Source organism: Hemicordylus capensis, chromosome 5 (genome assembly GCF_027244095.1).
Source record: "Hemicordylus capensis ecotype Gifberg chromosome 5, rHemCap1.1.pri, whole genome shotgun sequence".
Lineage (NCBI taxonomy): Eukaryota > Metazoa > Chordata > Lepidosauria > Squamata > Cordylidae > Hemicordylus > Hemicordylus capensis.
In genome coordinates, this window is record NC_069661.1 from 246936287 (window position 1) to 246955055 (window position 18769).

The 18769-nt window shown below is 45.6% G+C and overlaps 1 protein-coding gene and 1 non-coding gene across 2 annotated transcripts; one reads left to right on the forward strand and one right to left on the reverse strand.

The window, feature by feature from the left end:
* The first annotated feature begins 775 nt into the window (after window positions 1–775).
* On the forward strand, window positions 776–18769 carry LOC128327668 (sulfotransferase 1C2-like). Its single transcript, XM_053256725.1, has 6 exons — window positions 776–920; window positions 5237–5421; window positions 9144–9270; window positions 12594–12688; window positions 14713–14899; window positions 18651–18769. The coding sequence occupies exons 1-6, from the start codon at window positions 776–778 to the stop codon at window positions 18767–18769; spliced, it is 858 nt and encodes a 285-aa protein (XP_053112700.1).
* LOC128328616 (U6atac minor spliceosomal RNA) lies at window positions 16357–16486 on the reverse strand. The gene has a single exon (XR_008309338.1). It is a non-coding gene; the product is annotated as a U6atac minor spliceosomal RNA (small nuclear RNA).

Below are 18769 nucleotides of genomic sequence, written 5' to 3' on the forward strand. Positions count from 1 at the left end.
TTCTGTCTTTTTATTGGGTTTTTTGCCCTCCAAGAACCTAACTCTCCCAATTGACATTGACTTAAGTTCTCATCTGCATTTTCATTATTCGTGGAAATTGATGGGAACAGAACCCATGTGGATAATGAGGTCCACCTGAACCGTAAACTGGAGCTAGGAGTATTGGTTAACAGAGATGCACAAAAAAGTATGTCTTGAAGTGAAGGCTCACAATGTTCTGTAACAGAATGAGCCAGTTGGACCCGAAGGAGTTCTTTTCTAACTTAATTTTCCTCTGACAAATGTTGGAAGTTTTGCTATAGCCATAACAATGCAGTGTTTCTACAGAGTTGTTGAGCATGTACATGTACACACACACACACACACACACACACAGAGAGAGAGAGAGAGAGAGAGACAGAGAGAGCTCATTAGGAACTCATTAACCCACAGAGACAACATGCCACTCACACTAAGAGCCCCATTTGTGAATCAGCATGCTGCAGTCATGGGTTTAATTGCAGTCCTGGTTATTTTCCACTCCTGGTGTTTTCTGTTTCTTTCCCTGCAAAGCCCCATTTCAGTGAACCAGATATTTTTTGTAATTGCAGTTTATCTTAATAACCTTTCTATTGCTTTATCGTTATTGGAATCCATAAAGATAAGCCCTGCAATACCACTTCAAGATGTTACAAGGTGTATAAATATGTCCTGTTCAGTTCCACCCCTCTCTCAGTTGTCTTCTCACTGTAGAGGCAGTATCTGATCAAGCAAGAGTCCCTGGACGATATTCCAAATGTCGCTGCAGAGTGAAGACAATCTCATCCATACTTTCAATGGCATTACTTTTACCACAAGATCATCACCAGAGCTTTTAAAGTCCCTGGCTACTTTTGAGGCTAGAGAAGATGATATCCTTTTGGCTTCCTATCCAAAGTCTGGTAAAGTCTTGCTTGAAACTTGCAGCGAGAATTCTAACCTATGCTTTGCAATTCCAGGCTGAGTTAACTGGAATGGAAAATGTTGCATGCAAGATTGGGGAAAGCAGCAGGGTAGAATTGACATCTATTGCTTAGGGCGGCAATCCTGTGTATACTTCCTGGGGAGTAAGCCCCAGTGAACTCAGTGGGGACTTGCTTCTGAGTAAGCATGCTTAGGATTGTTTGGCACAAGGGCATCCCACAAATGGCTTGCTCTGAAGTTACCTCTAGGAAGCCTGACTGAAGTTCAAGAGACAGTTCTAGTACTGATCTGGACAGATCATTGGACAAGTCATCAGTGAGGTATCAGTCTGGTTCTGGGATGTTCTACTTCAGACTACAGGTGGGGGATCCCATGATGGAATGCTTCTCCATAGAAAAAAAAAAAATCCACTCCACAGAGAAAATTAGTTGTCAGGGATTCTGACATCTAGAGGGATACTAAATTTCTATGTGCGGGGAATGATTTTGCATGGAGGAGCATTCTCATGAGTCCAGGCATGTTTAGCATCCTAGTGAAAACTGGGACTTTGTCTCTTGTTCAGCCTAGGAGATCCATCCTATAGCATACAGGATGGAACCATTAATATACAATATCTCCTTGTTCCTTTCCCTCTTTTCCCTGCCACTGATTTGATTTAGTTATTCGGACTATACAGTTTTCCTTGATTGATCAGCATGGTTAATCAACTAAAACTGTAAGTACTGACTTGAAAGCATCTAGGTTAATCTCACAAGTCACTAGCTTGTGAAATTGACTCCTCCTTTCATGTTTTAGCTTGCTGAGTGATGGAATTGGGCTCTAACACAGGGAAAGCTCTGTGACTATGCTTTGTAACAACGTTTCACAAATTTGGTGGATGTATTTTAAAGCCCATGTCAAACCATCACCTATGATATTTATGTGTGTCCCCCCCCCGCCACACAGACACTTTTTTTCTGTCCTGCTATGGTCTCTGATCAAACCAGTCTTTGGAGGGTTTATTGTAAAATTAAAAACTGACAAATCAAATACAGCCTAATTGATTTCTGGAAAAGCAATGATGGGGTGTGAATCTGTCTGTAGAAAACTGCTCTCTGATCTAGAAAGCTTTCCCTTTAATCCCTGATGCTGGGATTCCCAGTCTTGGGTCCCAGATGTTGTTGGACTATAGCTCCCATTGTCCCCTGCTACTATGACCATTGGCCATTGTGGCAGGGGATGATGGGATTTGTAGTCCAACAATATATGGAGACCTAAGGTTGGGAACTCCTGCCTTGATGTGCAGGAACTGAGGGTGGAACTATGTTATTCACTGCTCTCCCAGTGCACGTCCGCTCTTTGACATCTGTGACTGCTTTAAAAAAACAGCTAAAGGCCTTTTATATTGTTCAGGCTTTTACCCCTTAGGGGCTGCCGGATCTCTCAGAAATCCTGCTTCTGTTTGTCTTTTTTATGGAGTGTGTGTGTGTGTGTGTTTGTTTTATGGGTTTTGCCCTTTAACTGATTTTAAGGTTTTAAATGTGATTTTGTGGAGTTTTAGTGTATTTTAATTTTTGTAAACTGCCTTGGGATGCCTTATGAAAAGCAGTATAAAAACTGAACAATCAATCAGTCAGCCAGTCAATCAGTGTTAATTGCATTGTTAGCTCTGATTTGCTTGTTCCTTTATTGCATAAATCAGGATATGGACCATGGTGGGGGGGGAGAGGGAAGTTTACCTTATGCCCGTGCTTCTGTCCCATCCAATGTTTGTAAGTCCTTTTGGTGGTCTATCTTGGGGTGGAAAGGCAGACTAGAATGATCAAAATGAATAAATAAGCCATGTCCATGATGAGAAACAGTCTCATCCCCACCAATGTGCAGAACAGTTTTGGATGTCTTTTCTTAAAAATTTCCCCACCCAAGTATTTATTTAAGCACATGAAATGATGAGCATATTTTCAATGTGACTCTTGAGAAGGGAGGAATTTAACAAATGCAAGGCATTTGTGCAGCAATGCCCACAGATCAAGAAATTTTCATTTTTCTTCTCTTTTCCTTGGGAATGAAATTGACTACACCTGAAAAGGCCTGTGCACAACCACAAGTTCTGGATCTGATTCAAATCCGATCTGATATGGAACCATAGATATCGGTTTTGGGTTCTTTGGACCCTTTAAAATTCTGGTCTAAGATTCAGTATTGTATTTCCTTCCAGAAATTTGATCATTTTCGGCAAAAATCCCCATTGAAGTTATGGGGAAAGTAAAAAAGAATTGCTATGGGTGGGGATGGCTATACAGGGAGCTTTGAAAGTTGGGCCACAGGTAGGTAAGGATGGCAGGATACTGTGTATTTAATTATAAGTGAATCCGAAAAGCCATTGTATCAAAGTTATTTTTTTAAAATGTAACTCAGAAATTATACTCACATATGAGAATTGCTGAAGAAAAGTGATGTCATATCTGAATCACAGGGGAGGTGATGTGACATTCGGGAATTGAAAGCTTTTAAGAACAAAATTAAATTTGTGTGTAAATAATCAGTTAAATAAAGAAATAAAAGCACGAAGAGGCAGGCAGGTGGGCAGAAAGATGGAAGAAAATGACTTGCTTCTTCCCCACCCCCAACCATGATCAGGGGGAAAATGTGGGCTCCGTTTTGTATTTCTGCTTATTATTTATTTGGAGCTCCGGAATGCTGATAATTTTCTGGAAATGCTCCAGAAATCCCTGAAGCCTTATTGGATAATTCCAATCTGAAATAGGCCTCCCTATTTGGGACTGGAATTATCTCTAATAACCTCCAAAATGGCCTTTATTGGACCATTTCCGGGATTCCAGATCCAACATCATCCGGAGATTTGGTGCTGGGTGTTATCAGTATGCTGATGACACCCAAATCTATTTCTCCATGTCAACATCATCAGGAGAAGGCATATCCTCCCTGAATGCCTGCTTGGAAGCAGTAATGGGCTGGATGAGGGATAACAATCTGAGACTGAATCCAGACAAGACAGAGGTACTTGACAAAACAAGGTGGGGTCGTCACTCGGGAAGCGATATTGATCTACCTGTTCTAGATGGGGTCACACTTCCTCAGAAGGAACAGGTACGCAGTTTGGGAGTGCTTCTGGATCCACACCTTTCCCTGGTTCCCCAGGATGAGGCAGTGGCCAGAAACGCTTTCTATCAGCTTCGGTTGATACGCCAGCTGCGTCCGTTTCTTGAGGTTCATGATCTCAAAACAGTAGTACACTTGTTGGTAACCTCCAGACGTGATTACTGCAATGTTCTCTATATGGGGCTGACTTTGTACGTAGTCCGGAAACTGCAATTAGTACAAAATGCAGCAGCCAGGTTGGTCTCCGGGTCATCTCGAAGAGACCATATTACTCCTATATTACAGGAGTTGCACTAGCTGCCAATAAGTTTCTAGGCAAAATACAAAGTGCTGGTTATAACCTATAAAGCCTTAAACAGTTTAGGCCCACGGTACTTCAGAGAGTGTCTTCTTCTGCATGATCCCCATTATCCACTGTGTACATCAGGGGAGGTTTGTCTGTGGCTACCTTCATGTCGTCTGGTGGCCACCCAGGGACGGGACTTCTCTTTTGTCCCCCCAAAACTTTGGAACACGTTTCCCGTGGGAATAAGGATCTCTCCATCTCTAGCAGCTTTTTAAAAGTCTCTAAAGACTTGTCTTTTTACCCAGGCCTTTTAGCTTTTTAACTTTGTAACTTTTTTAAATTTTGGATTATTTATTGATTTGTTTTACGCTGTTTTAAATATTTAATTGATTTTAATGTTTTGTTTTTATTTGTTGTGAACCACCCTGAGACCTTGGGTTAGGGTGGTATAAAAATGCACTAACTAAATAAATAAATAATAAATAAATAAATAAACATTGCACAGCCCTAGACCCAAAGCAGTTGGTGATCTGGTCTGGTCAATCTCAACACCCCTTTGACTTGTATGGGCAAAGTGACTATGAAAGAAGTTCCCACGACTGCCACCATCACCATAGTGATGCTCCCTACACCCCCATAACAAGGCAGGTTTAGAGCTCTTGCCATAGTAGCATTAGGAGGAAGTAACTCTAATTGTTCTTCAGAAAGGACCCCCTGTGTCAGGCTTGCAAATCTCCCCACCCAAGTTATCTCAGATCCTCCTGCCTAGTTACCTGGGAATTATTCTTATCACTTGTGATCAGGCAAATGGCTGTTGACGTTCCTCCTCTGCACATAACCTTGGTATCCCAAGTTATGAAACAATGTTTGCTGATATGATGCTTCTTTCTCTTCCCTTCCCCATAGGCACCCATTGGCTTGCTGAAATTATTATGCATCTTTATGCACCCAGCGTTGCTTTAACTTCTCCAATTGAATTTGGAGATCTTTCCAAACTGGACCAACTGGACCGTCTTTCATGCAAGAGGATCATTCCAACCCACTTGGATAGCAACATGTTGCCACCCACTTTCAAGAACAAACAATGCAAGGTAACCTAGACAATATATTATTTTATCTCTAGTTAAACACACTCTGTTCTTGAAAATTGGTGTATGTTCTCTGATACTTGCACTGTGATAACCCAAGTTTTATGTTCAGCTTCCTATATGCATGCTTATTTATTTAGCAAATTTATTGAGCGCCTGACTTCCTTAGACACAAGGCGGTTTACATAAATTAAAACAACAGCGAAGACCAAAACAAAAAACAACCTCCTCCCCGCCCCCAAAACTAAAAACCTGGTAAAATAGATCTTTTCAGAAGCTTCTGAAAGGACAGAAGGGAGGGGGCATTACGAATCTCAGGAGGCAAGGTGTTCCATAAGAAGGCGTCTGCAACAGAGAAGGCCCTCCCATGTGCCTGGGCCTCACTTACCTCCCCTGGGCCCGGAACTCTGAGAAGGCCCACCTGAGACGGCCTCACAGGGCAGGGCGAAGTTGGATGGGAGAGGCAGTCCTGAAGGTACACAAACGATAGATAGATAGATAGATAGATAGAGAGAGAGAGAGAGAGAGAGAGAGAGAGAGAGGGGGAGAGAGAGAGAGAGATGTTGCCCTACCCCCCGCCCAGCTTACGGGCTTCCCAGATACACCTGATTGGTCACTGTGTGAAGCAGGATGCTGGACTGGATTGGATTGGCCTTTGGCCTGAACCAGCAGGGTTTTAAAAGGTTCTGGTAGACATTGGAGAGCATCCAGACCAAGCCAATGGGACTTAAGTTAGTCCTGACTAACTTGTGACGTTGATTTCAGTGGTGCTTAGTAATAACTAACAGTCTGGATGCTTCCCACTGTGTGTGTGTTGTGTGGTGTGTGTGTGTAATCATTTTCTAGGAACCCTTACTAGCTGTCACTTTCTGGTGTGTGACAGCTTCCTGGAGTGTTAATTTCCTCTCGCCTTTGCCAAATCCAGAGAAGGTAATGGTAGGAATTAAACTCCAGAGACAGGCTCTTAACAAAAAAACGGTGGTGAATAATTATTGAAAACTGACCATGGACAGAATATTATGAGTCAATAGGTCATGTTCCAGGCTAATGAGAACTCATAGTCAGTTCCAAGAGTGATCTATTCATTCATTCATTCATTCATTCATTCATTCATTCATTTTTCACATTTATATACTGCCCAGTATTTAAATCTCTGGGTGGTTTACAGATTAAAATGATAAGCAATTCAAACATTAGATCATTGTAAACAATTTAAAATTACTATCAATAACACTTTACAAATTATGAACTAAAAGCCTAATAAAATAGGTGCATTTTCAGATGGTGCTTAAAAACAGCTGGAGATGGAGAGGTTCTGATTTTATTTGGGAATGTGTCCCAGATCCCTGGGGCAACCCTAGAGAAGGCCCAGTTTTGGGTCGCCACCAAACAAGCTTGTGGTAACTGCAACCGGACCTCCCTCGATGTACTTAATAGGTGGTAGAGTTCATGAAGAAGAAAGGGCTCTCTTAAATGCCCTGGGCCCAAGCTGTTCAAGTTATTTTAAACCACTCAACTGTCTGCTTCTTTCTCCCTCTCTCCCTCAACTGCCTCTGAACTTCCCTTCCCTCTTTCTACTGCATGGGATGCTCCCCCACTCCCTTGGGTCAGGTTCTTTTCACCATTCCAAAGGAGTTATATAAGGGGTATGCTCTTTCATTGACTCCTGCCTTGTGCTGGTCCACTCTTAGCCACTTACCCTGTCCATACGGATTCCCCATTGAATGTAAGCTGTAAACCATCTGGAATAAGTACTTCTGGGGGGAGAGTTGGTCTTCTAGTAGCAACCATGAATTGTCCCCTTTGCTAAACAGGATTTGCCCTGGTTACATATGAATGGGAGACGACATGTGTGAGCACTGTAAGATATGCTCTTTGGGGATGGAGCCGCTCTGGGAAGAGCACTTTCATGCTTGCATATAGAAGGTTCCAAGTTCCCTCCCTGGCATATCCAAGATAGGTCTGAGAGAGGCTCCTGCCTGAAGCCTTGGAGAAGCTGCTGCCAGTCTGCATAAAGTCTCTAGACAATACTGCGCTAGATGGACCAATAGTCTGATTCGGTATATGTTAGCTTCCTATGTTTCTATGTTCTACACCAGTCTGCACAATTTGGGTCTCACCAAGCTGAACAAATATGAAGCTACCTAGCACTGAGTTAGACTAGGGGCTCCCAACCATGGGTCCCCAGATGTTGTTGGACTACATCTCCCATCATTCTCAGTCACAATGGGGATGGGGCTGTAGTTCAGTGGTGGAGCATCTGCTTTACCTGCAGAAGGTGCCTTTACATGCAGAAGGCTCAATCCCTGGCATGGCTGGGAAGGACCGTCACCTGAAGCCTAGGAAAGTCACTGCCAGTCAGTGCTGAAAATACTGAGCTAGATGGACCAATGATATGACTTGGTATGAGAGAGCTTCCTGTGTTCTTAGTGGGAAGGCCATTGTGGCTAGGGATGATGGGAGTTGTAGTCCAACCATATCAGGGGATCCAAGGTAGGGAAATCCTGAGTTTTCACTCGAGCCCAGGACTGTCTATTCTGACTGGCAGAAGTTCTCCAAGCTCTGAGGCAGAGGTCTTTCTCATCACCTGCTTCCTGATCCTTTAAGTGGAGATGGAACCTAGGATCTTTTGCAATTTAAAAAAGGTGCTCTATCTCTAAGCTATAGCCCCTTCTCAAACCATGGGTGGAGTTATAATAGAATGGATGGGTTCAAAGGAACCTGGCCACCCAGTTCCTGGGAGTTTCCTAAACAGGCGGCTTGGCAAAGGAGGGAGGATCGCATGTGCTTTTGCTATGGGTGGGTGAGCAATGGTGCCAGTAGTGTGCTTGGTGATAAGAAGACCCTTTAACTACTTATCTCACACACACCCACTGCCCCTTCACAGAAGCCAGAACTCTCATCCCTTTACTTGTAAAGGGGAATCCTCACCAAATCCTCCTTTACAAGTATTAGCCGCAGAACCACCCAACCAGTTGGGTCAAATGAACAGTTTGGTGTTGAACTGGTTTGCTTTGAACTGGGCTGGTTTGGCAGTTTGATCATGGATCAAACCATGGGAGGTTGAGTCCAAGATTGAGCTGAATCAAACCTGGTCAAATGACCGAACCAGTTCGGCAGCATGTGGTTCAGCTCAAATTCGATTCGAATTTGAACCAACCACCATTTTTGGTTCATGCACACCCCTAAATGGAGGCTGGGAATAAGCCCTGGAGGGCTCACATGACCCTTCCAGGGGCTCTAGCCATGCCTCTTGTGCATGACGTCACACAAAAAGTGGGCACAGCCCAAGTTCTGGAGGGCCCACATGAGTGGATTTCCCGCCAGCAAATGCTGGTTGGGTGCATTTATTTCCCTTTCTTTCCAACGAGGGAGAGAAAAGAAAATAAATGCACCCAGCCAGCAAATGTTAGCTGGGAATCAGCTCCGGAGGGCTCACATGCATCCTCTGGAGCTTGGGCCATGCCACTTGTGCGTGCACAGCATACCCCGCAGGGCTGCCAGGATGGAGGAGAACCTGGGCCCCCTATCTCTGGCTCTGCCACTTCCTCAAACATGTAGTCAACTCTGGTTATGCAGCAAGACATAAAGCCTGATCTCAAAGACTTTGGGGGTGGGAGTGGTAAGGAGGTACAATAGTCCTCAAGAGAGAGAAAATAATAAAGAGAAGCACCCTGTAAGAAGAGCCTATCCTTTTCTTAGTAATATGCTATCTTTGTTTGCAGGCTATCTACATTATCAGAAATCCAAAAGACATTGCCGTTTCCATGTACCATTATTACCGAGAGAATCCAAACCTCCCCACGATAGATACTTGGCCTAATTTCCTAGAGATGTTCCTAAAAGGAAATGGTAGGACTGATGTTACCTCTTCTCTCTCTTGCCTTGTAAATTCTAGAACGTAATGGCATCTTTGAAGTTTCACTAATGTGAATTTCCTCCACAATGTATTAAATGTACTGATGCAATCGGCCGCTGAAATGAAACGATGAACATATTCAACACTGAGCAGAATTTAGAACTCGGAATCAATTTACAGCAAATGTCCGCTTTCTTAAAGAGGGAGACCTTAAACTGCTAAACAGACAATTCTCCATCTCTGGGCGACATCCAACCAGCAGGGGAGCTCTGTGTCTGCTGCAGAATAGAGGCCTGGTTCCTGGTTTTTATAGAGTCAAACTTGATGCAATTTTGAACATGTTGCTTGACCCTGCATGGTTGTTTTGTGTTTGTAAATAGCAGCTGTGCAGCCCCTAATCCAGATTGGGTCTACGGTATGAGGGAGGGAGGATTTAACCCTTTGCTTTCACTGTGATCTCAGCCTAGATCCACTTCCCCATCCCCTATGGCTGCCATTTGCAGATGACCAAGAACCCACGCAGGGCATAGATAGTCATGGTTACATGTCATATTACTTGCTGTATACTTTAAAAACTTTAAAAATCCTTCAAGTGCCCAAGCCTCTGGCTAGCTCTGCACCCCGAGAAGATGTAGAATTCTGTGTGCAGATATCAGGTCTTAACACTCTGTGCCCGGAGCCCTCACAAGCTATTTTGAGCTGTCGATTCCAAGGACCGAAAGGCACACGTTTATTACAGCAGAGTTAAACCCGCTGCTGGGGTCAAGAGCATGAGGGCTTCATTCCTGTTATCGAAACACTTCTCAGCCCGCTTTATTGCTTGGCTGTAAACATTTGTTCCCACAGAGCTGGAGATCCAAAGATCAGCCCAGCAACAAACATTGGAGTCATTAGCAAAGGAACATCAAGTGCTCTTGCAATTTGTCCTATTAAAAATGAAACAATAGTCACTTAAGATGTTCCCTGAGATTACCTGCCCTTTTTTCCCTTTCAAAATATTTCTTCCTGGCCTCTCCATGCCGTGGAGGTGGCTTACAAAGAATTTCAAAACACATTATGTTATCCAGGAGTGGCCCTTTCATGAGGAAAGGAGAAGCAGTACCTCAGGTGGCAGATGATGATGATGATGATGATGATTTACATTTTTATATCCCGCACTTCCTCCAAAGAGCCCAGAGCGGTGTACTACATACTTAAGTTTCTCCTCACAACAACCTTGTGAAGTAGGTTAGGTTGAGAGAGAAGTGACTGGCCCAGAGTCATCCAGCAAGTATTGTGGCTGAATGGGGATTTGAACTCGGGTCTCCCCGGTCCTAGTCCAGCACTCTAACCACTACACCATGAGGGTGCCCCCCCCATCACCATCGGAGCAGCTCTTTGGGACCATCAGAACCTAGGAAGCTGCCATATACTGAATCAGTTGCCAGGCCCCAAGCATCTGGGGGGCCTCCTAGGCTTCCCCTCAGACAGGGCGCCTCCTTGTCCCCTCCCGCACCCAGCCAGCGAGCAAAGTGCTCAGCAACTAGGAGCATGAGACGTGCCCCTCTCCTCTGCAGTCAGCGTTTCAATGAAATGCTGTCTGGGGAGGGATGGAACTCTACCCCACACACACACCGGGCACTGGCCCCTCCCCTGCATCTGACATCATACGCAAGTGGGGCGGGGCCCGTGCCGAGAATGGGACTGTCACAGCCCCGGCAGAGTTCCATTTCTCCTGTCAGCGGTTGGTGGAATTGCTGAAAGGGAGCTCGATTCCACCAACCTCCGACAAGGGAAATGGAACTCTGCCAGGGCTGTGACAGCCCCGTTCTCGGCACTGGCCCCGCCCCCTTGTGTTTGACAGCAGATGCAGGGGGCGTGGCTTGGAGGGTGTCTGCTTCGTGCGTGCGAAGAAACACCCCCACCAGTCAGACTTTGTCCCCCTGGCCTCACCAAGCTCCCTACACCCCCTGGTCATTCCATTGGTCCATTATATTCATTCATCTGTCCTTTGTCTTAGGAACATCGCAAACTGGCTTAAACTGAGTCAGACCCTTGGTCCACCTAGCTCAGTATTGTCTACACAGCCTGGCAGCGGCTTCTCCAAGGTTACAGGCAGGAGTCTCTCTCAGCCCTCTCATGGAGATGCTGCCAGGGAGGGAACTTGGAACCTTCTGTATGTAAGCCTGCAGAAGCAGATGCCCTAGGGGAATATCTTACAGTGCTCACACATCTCCATTCGAATGCAAACCAGGATGGACCCTGATTAACAAAGGGGACGATTCGTGCTTGCTAGACGGGCTCTCCTCACCATCACAATATCTGCAAGGAGCACGAGGAGAGGAGGCTGCCGGCCGCCGGCCACCGTCCCTCCTCCCTGCCTCCCCCCACCCCTGCCACTTTCAAAGTTTGCAAAGGTTGCTATTGAAAGGGGATGTGGGGCAAGGCATCATTTGATGCCTCACGTTAGGTGCAGCAATTGATTGATTGATTTAAACACATTTGTATACTGCCCAAAACGCAAGTCTCTAGGCGGTTTACAACAACAAAATTCCTTGGGCTGCCCCTGATGCTATCTGTTTGTAGGTTTCTATACACCAAATTATGTTGTCCTGTCATGAAGGTTTGTGTTAGCTTACAGAAATTCCCAGAAATTGCGTGAAACAGGGTTTGGGTCTAAGATTGGGTCAAGGGCATCTCTGGTAGCTCCTTCTCCCATAGGGTGGCCCTTTGGATGAGGACCTTCACCAGGTCCCCTCGGGGTCAGGTTTATCAAGGAACAGCACCTCCCAGAATGACTTCTCTTTGGTGACCCACAGAACTCGCTCTCCTTTGGCTTTTAGAATCAAGTAAAGGCATTTTGAAATTATCAGGCATTTGGGCATTTGTTGATCTCTCGGTGCTGTTTTATATACTTATTAAATTATTGTTGTTTTGCAATGCCTTCATTTTTAAGCTTTTAAAAAAAATTTATTAGGCACAGGGATATATTTTCCTTGGAGGATGCAGAGACCTTCAGGGACATGTTTGGGAGGGGGGAATGGGGCAGCAGAGGGAAGCAGGGATAAGTGAAAAAACCCTTTGCCTGCACCAAGCCTCCTTCTTCCTATGCAGTGCTAGTATGTCATTCATTTTTGTTCTCTCTCTGCTGTTTTAATTGCCATAATTCTGCAATCCCTTTATTTTAAAGCGATGAAATATTATTGAGATGTTTTATCAAAAGCCACATTGTGGGTGATGGGAAGTTGTAGTCCCGAGGTAGGGCGCTCCTGCTTGGGGCCAGGAATCTTCCTGGTTGTGCAGAGCTTACTCAGATCTCACTCTGCTGTCTTTACAGTTGTCTGTGGGTCCTGGTTTGATCACATTTTAAGCTGGGAGGAGTACACCAGCGGCAAAAACGTCCTGTTCTTGTTTTACGAAGACATGACAAAGGTAAATACACCATCCTGACTTTTCTCAAAGAGTCCAAGGACACCTCCTCCAACCACCTCCAGCAAAAACAACAACAACAAAACCTTAAAGTTTCTGTGAAAAGGATTTTTTTAGGGGGGGGGGCAACAACAATAGGTGTGTGTGTGTACAATTTATATATATATATTTAAAAAAGAAAGAAATGAACACCACCAAATATTTTTTTTAAAAACCAACCCCATAAGCATGGCAGGAAAGACAGAGGATCAGTTTATCTCTTTTATGAGCCTTGGTTTAAAATCAGCAGACCTATTGGTGGACATGATCTACAGCAGGGATGTGCAAACCAGTTCGATGTCGAAACAGGTCGACATTGAACTGGTTCTGTTTGAAGGTTTGGGGTCAAGCCGAACCACACCCGGCTGGTGTTCAAGCTGAACACCTCCACCCCCCGCCAGCTTGTTTTTTGTGTGTTTTTTTAGTACTTATCCCTCTGGGGGGCTTCTCCGAGGCCATTGTGTGTGGGGGGGGGGCTGTCCGTGGAGGTTGCCCCTCCCCCGCCAGCCTTCCTTATGTCAAAAATCGCCCGGTTCTTCAGCCTGTTCTGGGCCTTTCCCCCCTCGCAGCGGCCATTGTGGAGGCTGCCGCACATGCGCAATGAGCCCCTGCATGGCCAGATCATAACCCACGCTGTGCTGAAGGCTCCTTTGAGCAGCAGACTTGAGCAGCAGACTCAGCGGGGAAGAGGAGAGATATTCCACTTGAAACATATATATTGATTTCATGTCCATCTCATCTTTCTTCTAAAGAGAAGGAGCAGCCTGCATTCTGTTCTCACAACAACCCTGTGAGGTGGGTTAGGCTGAGAGCTAGTGACTGGACCAAGGTCAGCCCATGAGCTCTGTGGGTGAATAGAGATTTGACCCCCAGGCTGGTCTAAGTCCAACACTCTATCTGGTACACCACAAAACTAAATCAATTTAGAATATGAAGGGTTCAGCCAACCCTTTCATAATGTTTTAACATATATAATTCCATTAGCTTTGTGGAATGAATTGTACTGTCCTTGCTTACTTGATTAAACTAAATCATTTATTTATTCAAATTTGTAGACTGCAAATGTCTGCTAAAAAGGCCTCATCCCGTTAGAAGTGCCTCTGCTTTTACTCCGAACAGCCATGAAGGTATTCTTGATGAGGACTGCAGAGCAGAGTGGTGGTTGACTCTTTCTCCCGTGCTGTCTTCCCGCAAAAACAAAAATCAACCCCCACCCGCCGTCCACCAGCAAACCCTATTTTGCCATTTTAAAGTGTAAATCCAAACCTTCTATGGAAAAATCACAATACTTAGTGCAGGGCATCTCAAACTTGAACCGCCAGATTTTGATGGACTATAATGGCCACCACCCACATCCACAGTTGTTCAGCCATTGTGGCTAGATGATGGGAGTTGTAGTCCAACAACATTTGGGCACCCAAGTTCGGCACTCCCTGTCCTCGTGAAAAGTGTAAAACCTACCGGGGTATTGTGCTCTCACACTTCTTTCAATGGAGTCTGAGCAGCTGAGCAGGCACATGGCAGATCATGCTATCTTATAGGAACATAGGAAGCTGCCTTATACCGAGTCAGACCATTGGTCCATCTAGCTCAGTATTGTCTACACCAGGGATTCTCAACGTTGGGTCCCCAGATGTTATTGGACTTCAACTCCCATAATCCGCAACCAAAGGGGTTGGGGATTATGGGAGCTGAAGTCCAATAACACCTGGAGATCCAGCGTTGAGAATCCCTGATCTACACAAACTGGCAGCAGCTTCTCCAGGGTTTCAGGCAGGCGTCGTTCCCAGCCCTGCCTTGAGATGCCAGGGAAGGAAGCTGGGATTGTCTGCATACAAAACAGATGTTCTTCCACTGAGCTACAGCCCCTTCCCCAAAGGGGGCATACAAGGGTCTCCCATCAAGGCTCTGGCCACACCAACTCCTGCTTAGCATCAGCAAAGTGGCTTTATTCTGTTCCCTTAGACATGCTCTTGTTGACCTTGCAGGACCTTTCCAAAGCTGTGAAGAAAGTAAGCACCTTCCTTGGGGTCAATGCCAGTGAGAACGCCATTCATGACATCTGTAAGAAATCATCATTCAGCGAGATGAAGAGTAACACCGAGAAAGAAAACAATGATCCCAACCATACAGTTTGTGCACTCACCTCTAGTCGGAAGCTGATATTCCGAAAAGGTAAATTGGGAAGTGGAACTAAGGGGAAACCTTCACAGGTGTTGGTCATACACTTCTGGGCTACAGAAAGAATGATGCCACTGAGCTCTGATGGCATTTCTGAAGGCAGATGGTAAAACCCTCAGGGGCCTGTACTGTCTCAGGGCCATACTAAACAGGGCCAGGTATCCAGCCAAGATCTAAAAAGAGGGGAAGAGAGGGTATTTAGTTCAGTCCAGTCTATTGTGATCTTTGATCAAATACAGATCAAATAAATCTACCCCAAGGATAAAACAAAATTAAAAGAAAAAGGAGGGCCGATTAAAATTGACCGTTTCTGACACACCATGAGCGAATTTTAATCGCAGCTGTACAGAATTTGGCTACTGAATGCGAGACCTAAGTGTGTTTATCAGAAAGAAATAAGTTTATATATATTTCATCTGAATTGTCAGGGTATCTAAGAATGAGAGGAGCAATGTATTTGGAACGCAGCTTGCTGTAAAGAGAGGGTGTGATTTGGAGAGGAGGAAAAGAGGTGGGTGGGAAGGATACAGAGGTTTTCCACCACCCACCATTTCTCTGAATTTCCTCTCCGCTGCTGCCATAGTCATGTTTGCCGTGGCTGGGAGATTAGCTGATGAAGGGAGAGTGCAGGAGAGAAGTGGAAGAGAAGATGAGCCACCCCTCCTTCAACTCTCCCCTCCAAATCGCACCCTCCCTTATTGCTTTGTAGATGCTCACTGGTGACCCAGGTTCAGGGATGACACCAAGGGGTGTCAACCAAGGGGTAGCGAGCGCTCCCCCCCAAAAAATATTTTCCACTCCCACTTTCACTCCCCTATCCACCAGACTGGAATTTTACAGCAGGGTGTCAAACAATTACCGTCTTGGTACATTATGGCCCTATCGCTTCAATTAATTCTCTTAAAAGGCCTCCATAGTTCAAAGGAGACTCATTCACTCTCTCCTCTACCCCGGAACAGGAAGCAGGAGCCAGTGCAGCCAGGTAGGGAGGAGACTCCTCCAGCCTCCCAGGAGCCAGGCCAACTCCACCCCTTCCTTCCTGGCCAGAAACTGGGCTGGGTGAAACCACATGTGCAGGGAGGTACAGGCTCATCTCTCTTGCAGATTTCAGCTGGCCTCTGTCCCCACTCCACTCTTTCCTGCCACATGGTTTCGGACAGGAAGAGAAAATTAGCCTGGAAAGCAGACCAGAAGGTTTGTTCTAATCCAAAAAGACCGTTTTATTTTATTTATTTATTTTTAAATTTATAACCCGCTCTTCCTCCAAGGAGCCCAGAGCGGTGTACTACATACTTGAGTTTCTCCTCACAATAACCCTGTGAAGTAGGTTAGGCTGAGAGAGAAGTGACTGGCCCAGAGTCACCCAGCAAGTATCATGGCTGAATGGGGATTTGAACTCAGGTCTCCCCGGTCCTAGTCCAGCACTCTAACCACTACACCACGCTGGCTCCTCAAAACTTGGTTAGATGCCATGAAGTAAGTGGCAATGCCTTCACCATATGCATGTTGTAAAGGCCACTAAGACCTCTTCCATCCTTATCAAGGAGAGTGCTGAACTTCTTCTCTCCTTTCATACAACAGTGAGGTCGTTCACACGACCAGGCAGGTGGGCAGGGGGGAAAGTTTGTTTAACTCATTTATTTGTTTAATTTAAATAACTCATCTTCCCCCCAGATGGGCACTTGACCTTGCTGGGAGTGAGGACCACACTCCCAGATGATCCGTGCTGAATGGGCGCAGCATGGAGCTCTGGAGGCCGGGACAATACATCCCAGCCTCCCAAGATCCCACAATGCATCATGCAACAAATGTGATGCATTGATGGATTCCCCCAAGAGATGCGTACTCTAGGCACCTGTCTCTGTGTGCAGCCAGGCTGGAAGCAGTCTGTGCTCGCACACAAGCAGATAGCCGGGTTTAAGGGAGCACTCGCTCCCTTAACCTCAGCTAACAGCTGGTCTGAAAAGCCAGGAGAGGTGGCGCTGCCCAACTGGGATCAGGCCCGATCCCAGCGGTTCTCACATGCAACCTAACCCAGGCTGGGCTTCCCTATTTTCCATATTAGTTTGAAAGGGTCAAGCAAGCTTCATAATAAAGTCAATAAGCGATTGACATTGATTACCTTATTTCTATACGTATTTAATGTATAGCCCTAATAATGTTATTTCCCACCTCTTTGCTCCCTCCAACTAGTTGTCCCCGAATCACCCTTGCCCAGATTCCTAGTTCTGCATTTGAACCAAATGTTAAAATTTGGCCTGGAAGCTTCCAGGTGGGAAGGCTTTCAGACAAGCAACCACAAAGTCTCCAAGGGTTAGCTGTACATACACTTCTTGAATGTCTGAATTGGCCTTGAGAATAACTTCCTATGTCCCTGGATTCTCAGTGTAGGTTTGCTTAGGCTTTTAAAATGGACATTTTTGTCTTGCCCATGCCTTATCCACCACGTGGACTAGAACGTAGGGTTTTGTTTTGTTTTAAATGAAGATTGAAAGTCAGAGAAAGCTGGATTTTGTGACCTCCACTCCTGCACAATATGGAATTCACAGAACTCTGCCTACAATCCCAAGCATACCACCCTTTCACCACTCCCAGTTGAACACAATAATGCTCAGTGCGTGGGACGCTGATCCCCAGACAAGGTCCTTGTCTCCACGTTAGTTCTCTGAGTTCTCCGTGTTAGTTCTCCGAGTTCTCCGCGCTAGGAGCACACCTACCTCTTTATCTGACTGGACTTTATCTTTATTGATCGGCAGTTCTGTCTCACCTGCCAACTCCACTCTATCCACCCAGCACTACAGGAGGAGGTTGCTGGGTTTATCTCAAAACAAACACAGACCAGACCGGACACATGTCTTTCTAAAAGAGGCTGCAATAACTGCTTGTCTTATCTGTTGTATTTCTTTTTTTTAAATGAAGAAGACAACATAATGCTGTTACATCAGAAACAGGCAAACAGGCTGATTATCTGGCAGCAGTGATGAAATGAGAAACTGCTCATGGCTAGTATGCACACCTTTCATGTGGAAAATTCCTGGAGTCCCTTCAACCAGGGGTTTTCAGTAGGGTTGTGTATGGTGCTCATTATTGGGATTGGTATGCACCTGGTCCCAGTAATCATACATGAGACATTAGGGCCACCATGGATGACATCAAGCCAATACATTGGTATTGGCTGAGGGATGAGGGGCTTACCTTTTCTGAAGATCCAGCATTCCCTGAAGAATGCTGGATGAATGAAGGATGCCACCGTGTTAGCAATTCAAATTGCCACATTTCCCTCCATCTTCTCACCATTGAATGCACCAGGGCAGGAGCACCATCATTATTGTGGTAGCAAGCATGAATTGTCCCCTTGTGGGACCCGGGCACGCAAATGGCCAGTGCACACGTGCAGGCCACTGGGAGCAGGGAGAGGGGCGAAAAGGCCTGATAATGGGCCATAACAGTCCTAAAAAGACCAGAAGGAGGCCAGCAGGGGGAGCGGGAACCAGTGGAGACCCCCGTGATAGCATTCCCCAGAGGCCGCCAGATCAGGCGGTAAGTTTCCTTTTTTTGTAGAACCCCCGAGCTGGCCCAGAGAGGGCCAAACTCAGTTGCAGCTGTGGATTATGGAAGTTGTAGTCAACAACCTCCGGGCATCCCTGTTACAGGGAACAATGGTTATAGCCTGTTCCCTCTGAGTTGTGTTAGCCCTATCAGCTTTCTCACAGTAGCTTTTCATTTCCTGTCATTAATTCTCTAGGCACCGTTGGCGACTGGAAAAATTATTTCACTCCCAGACAGAGCCGGATGTTTGAAGAGACATTTAACAAGAAGATGAAATGCAGCGAAGTGGCAAAGCACCTTGTTTATGAATTCTGA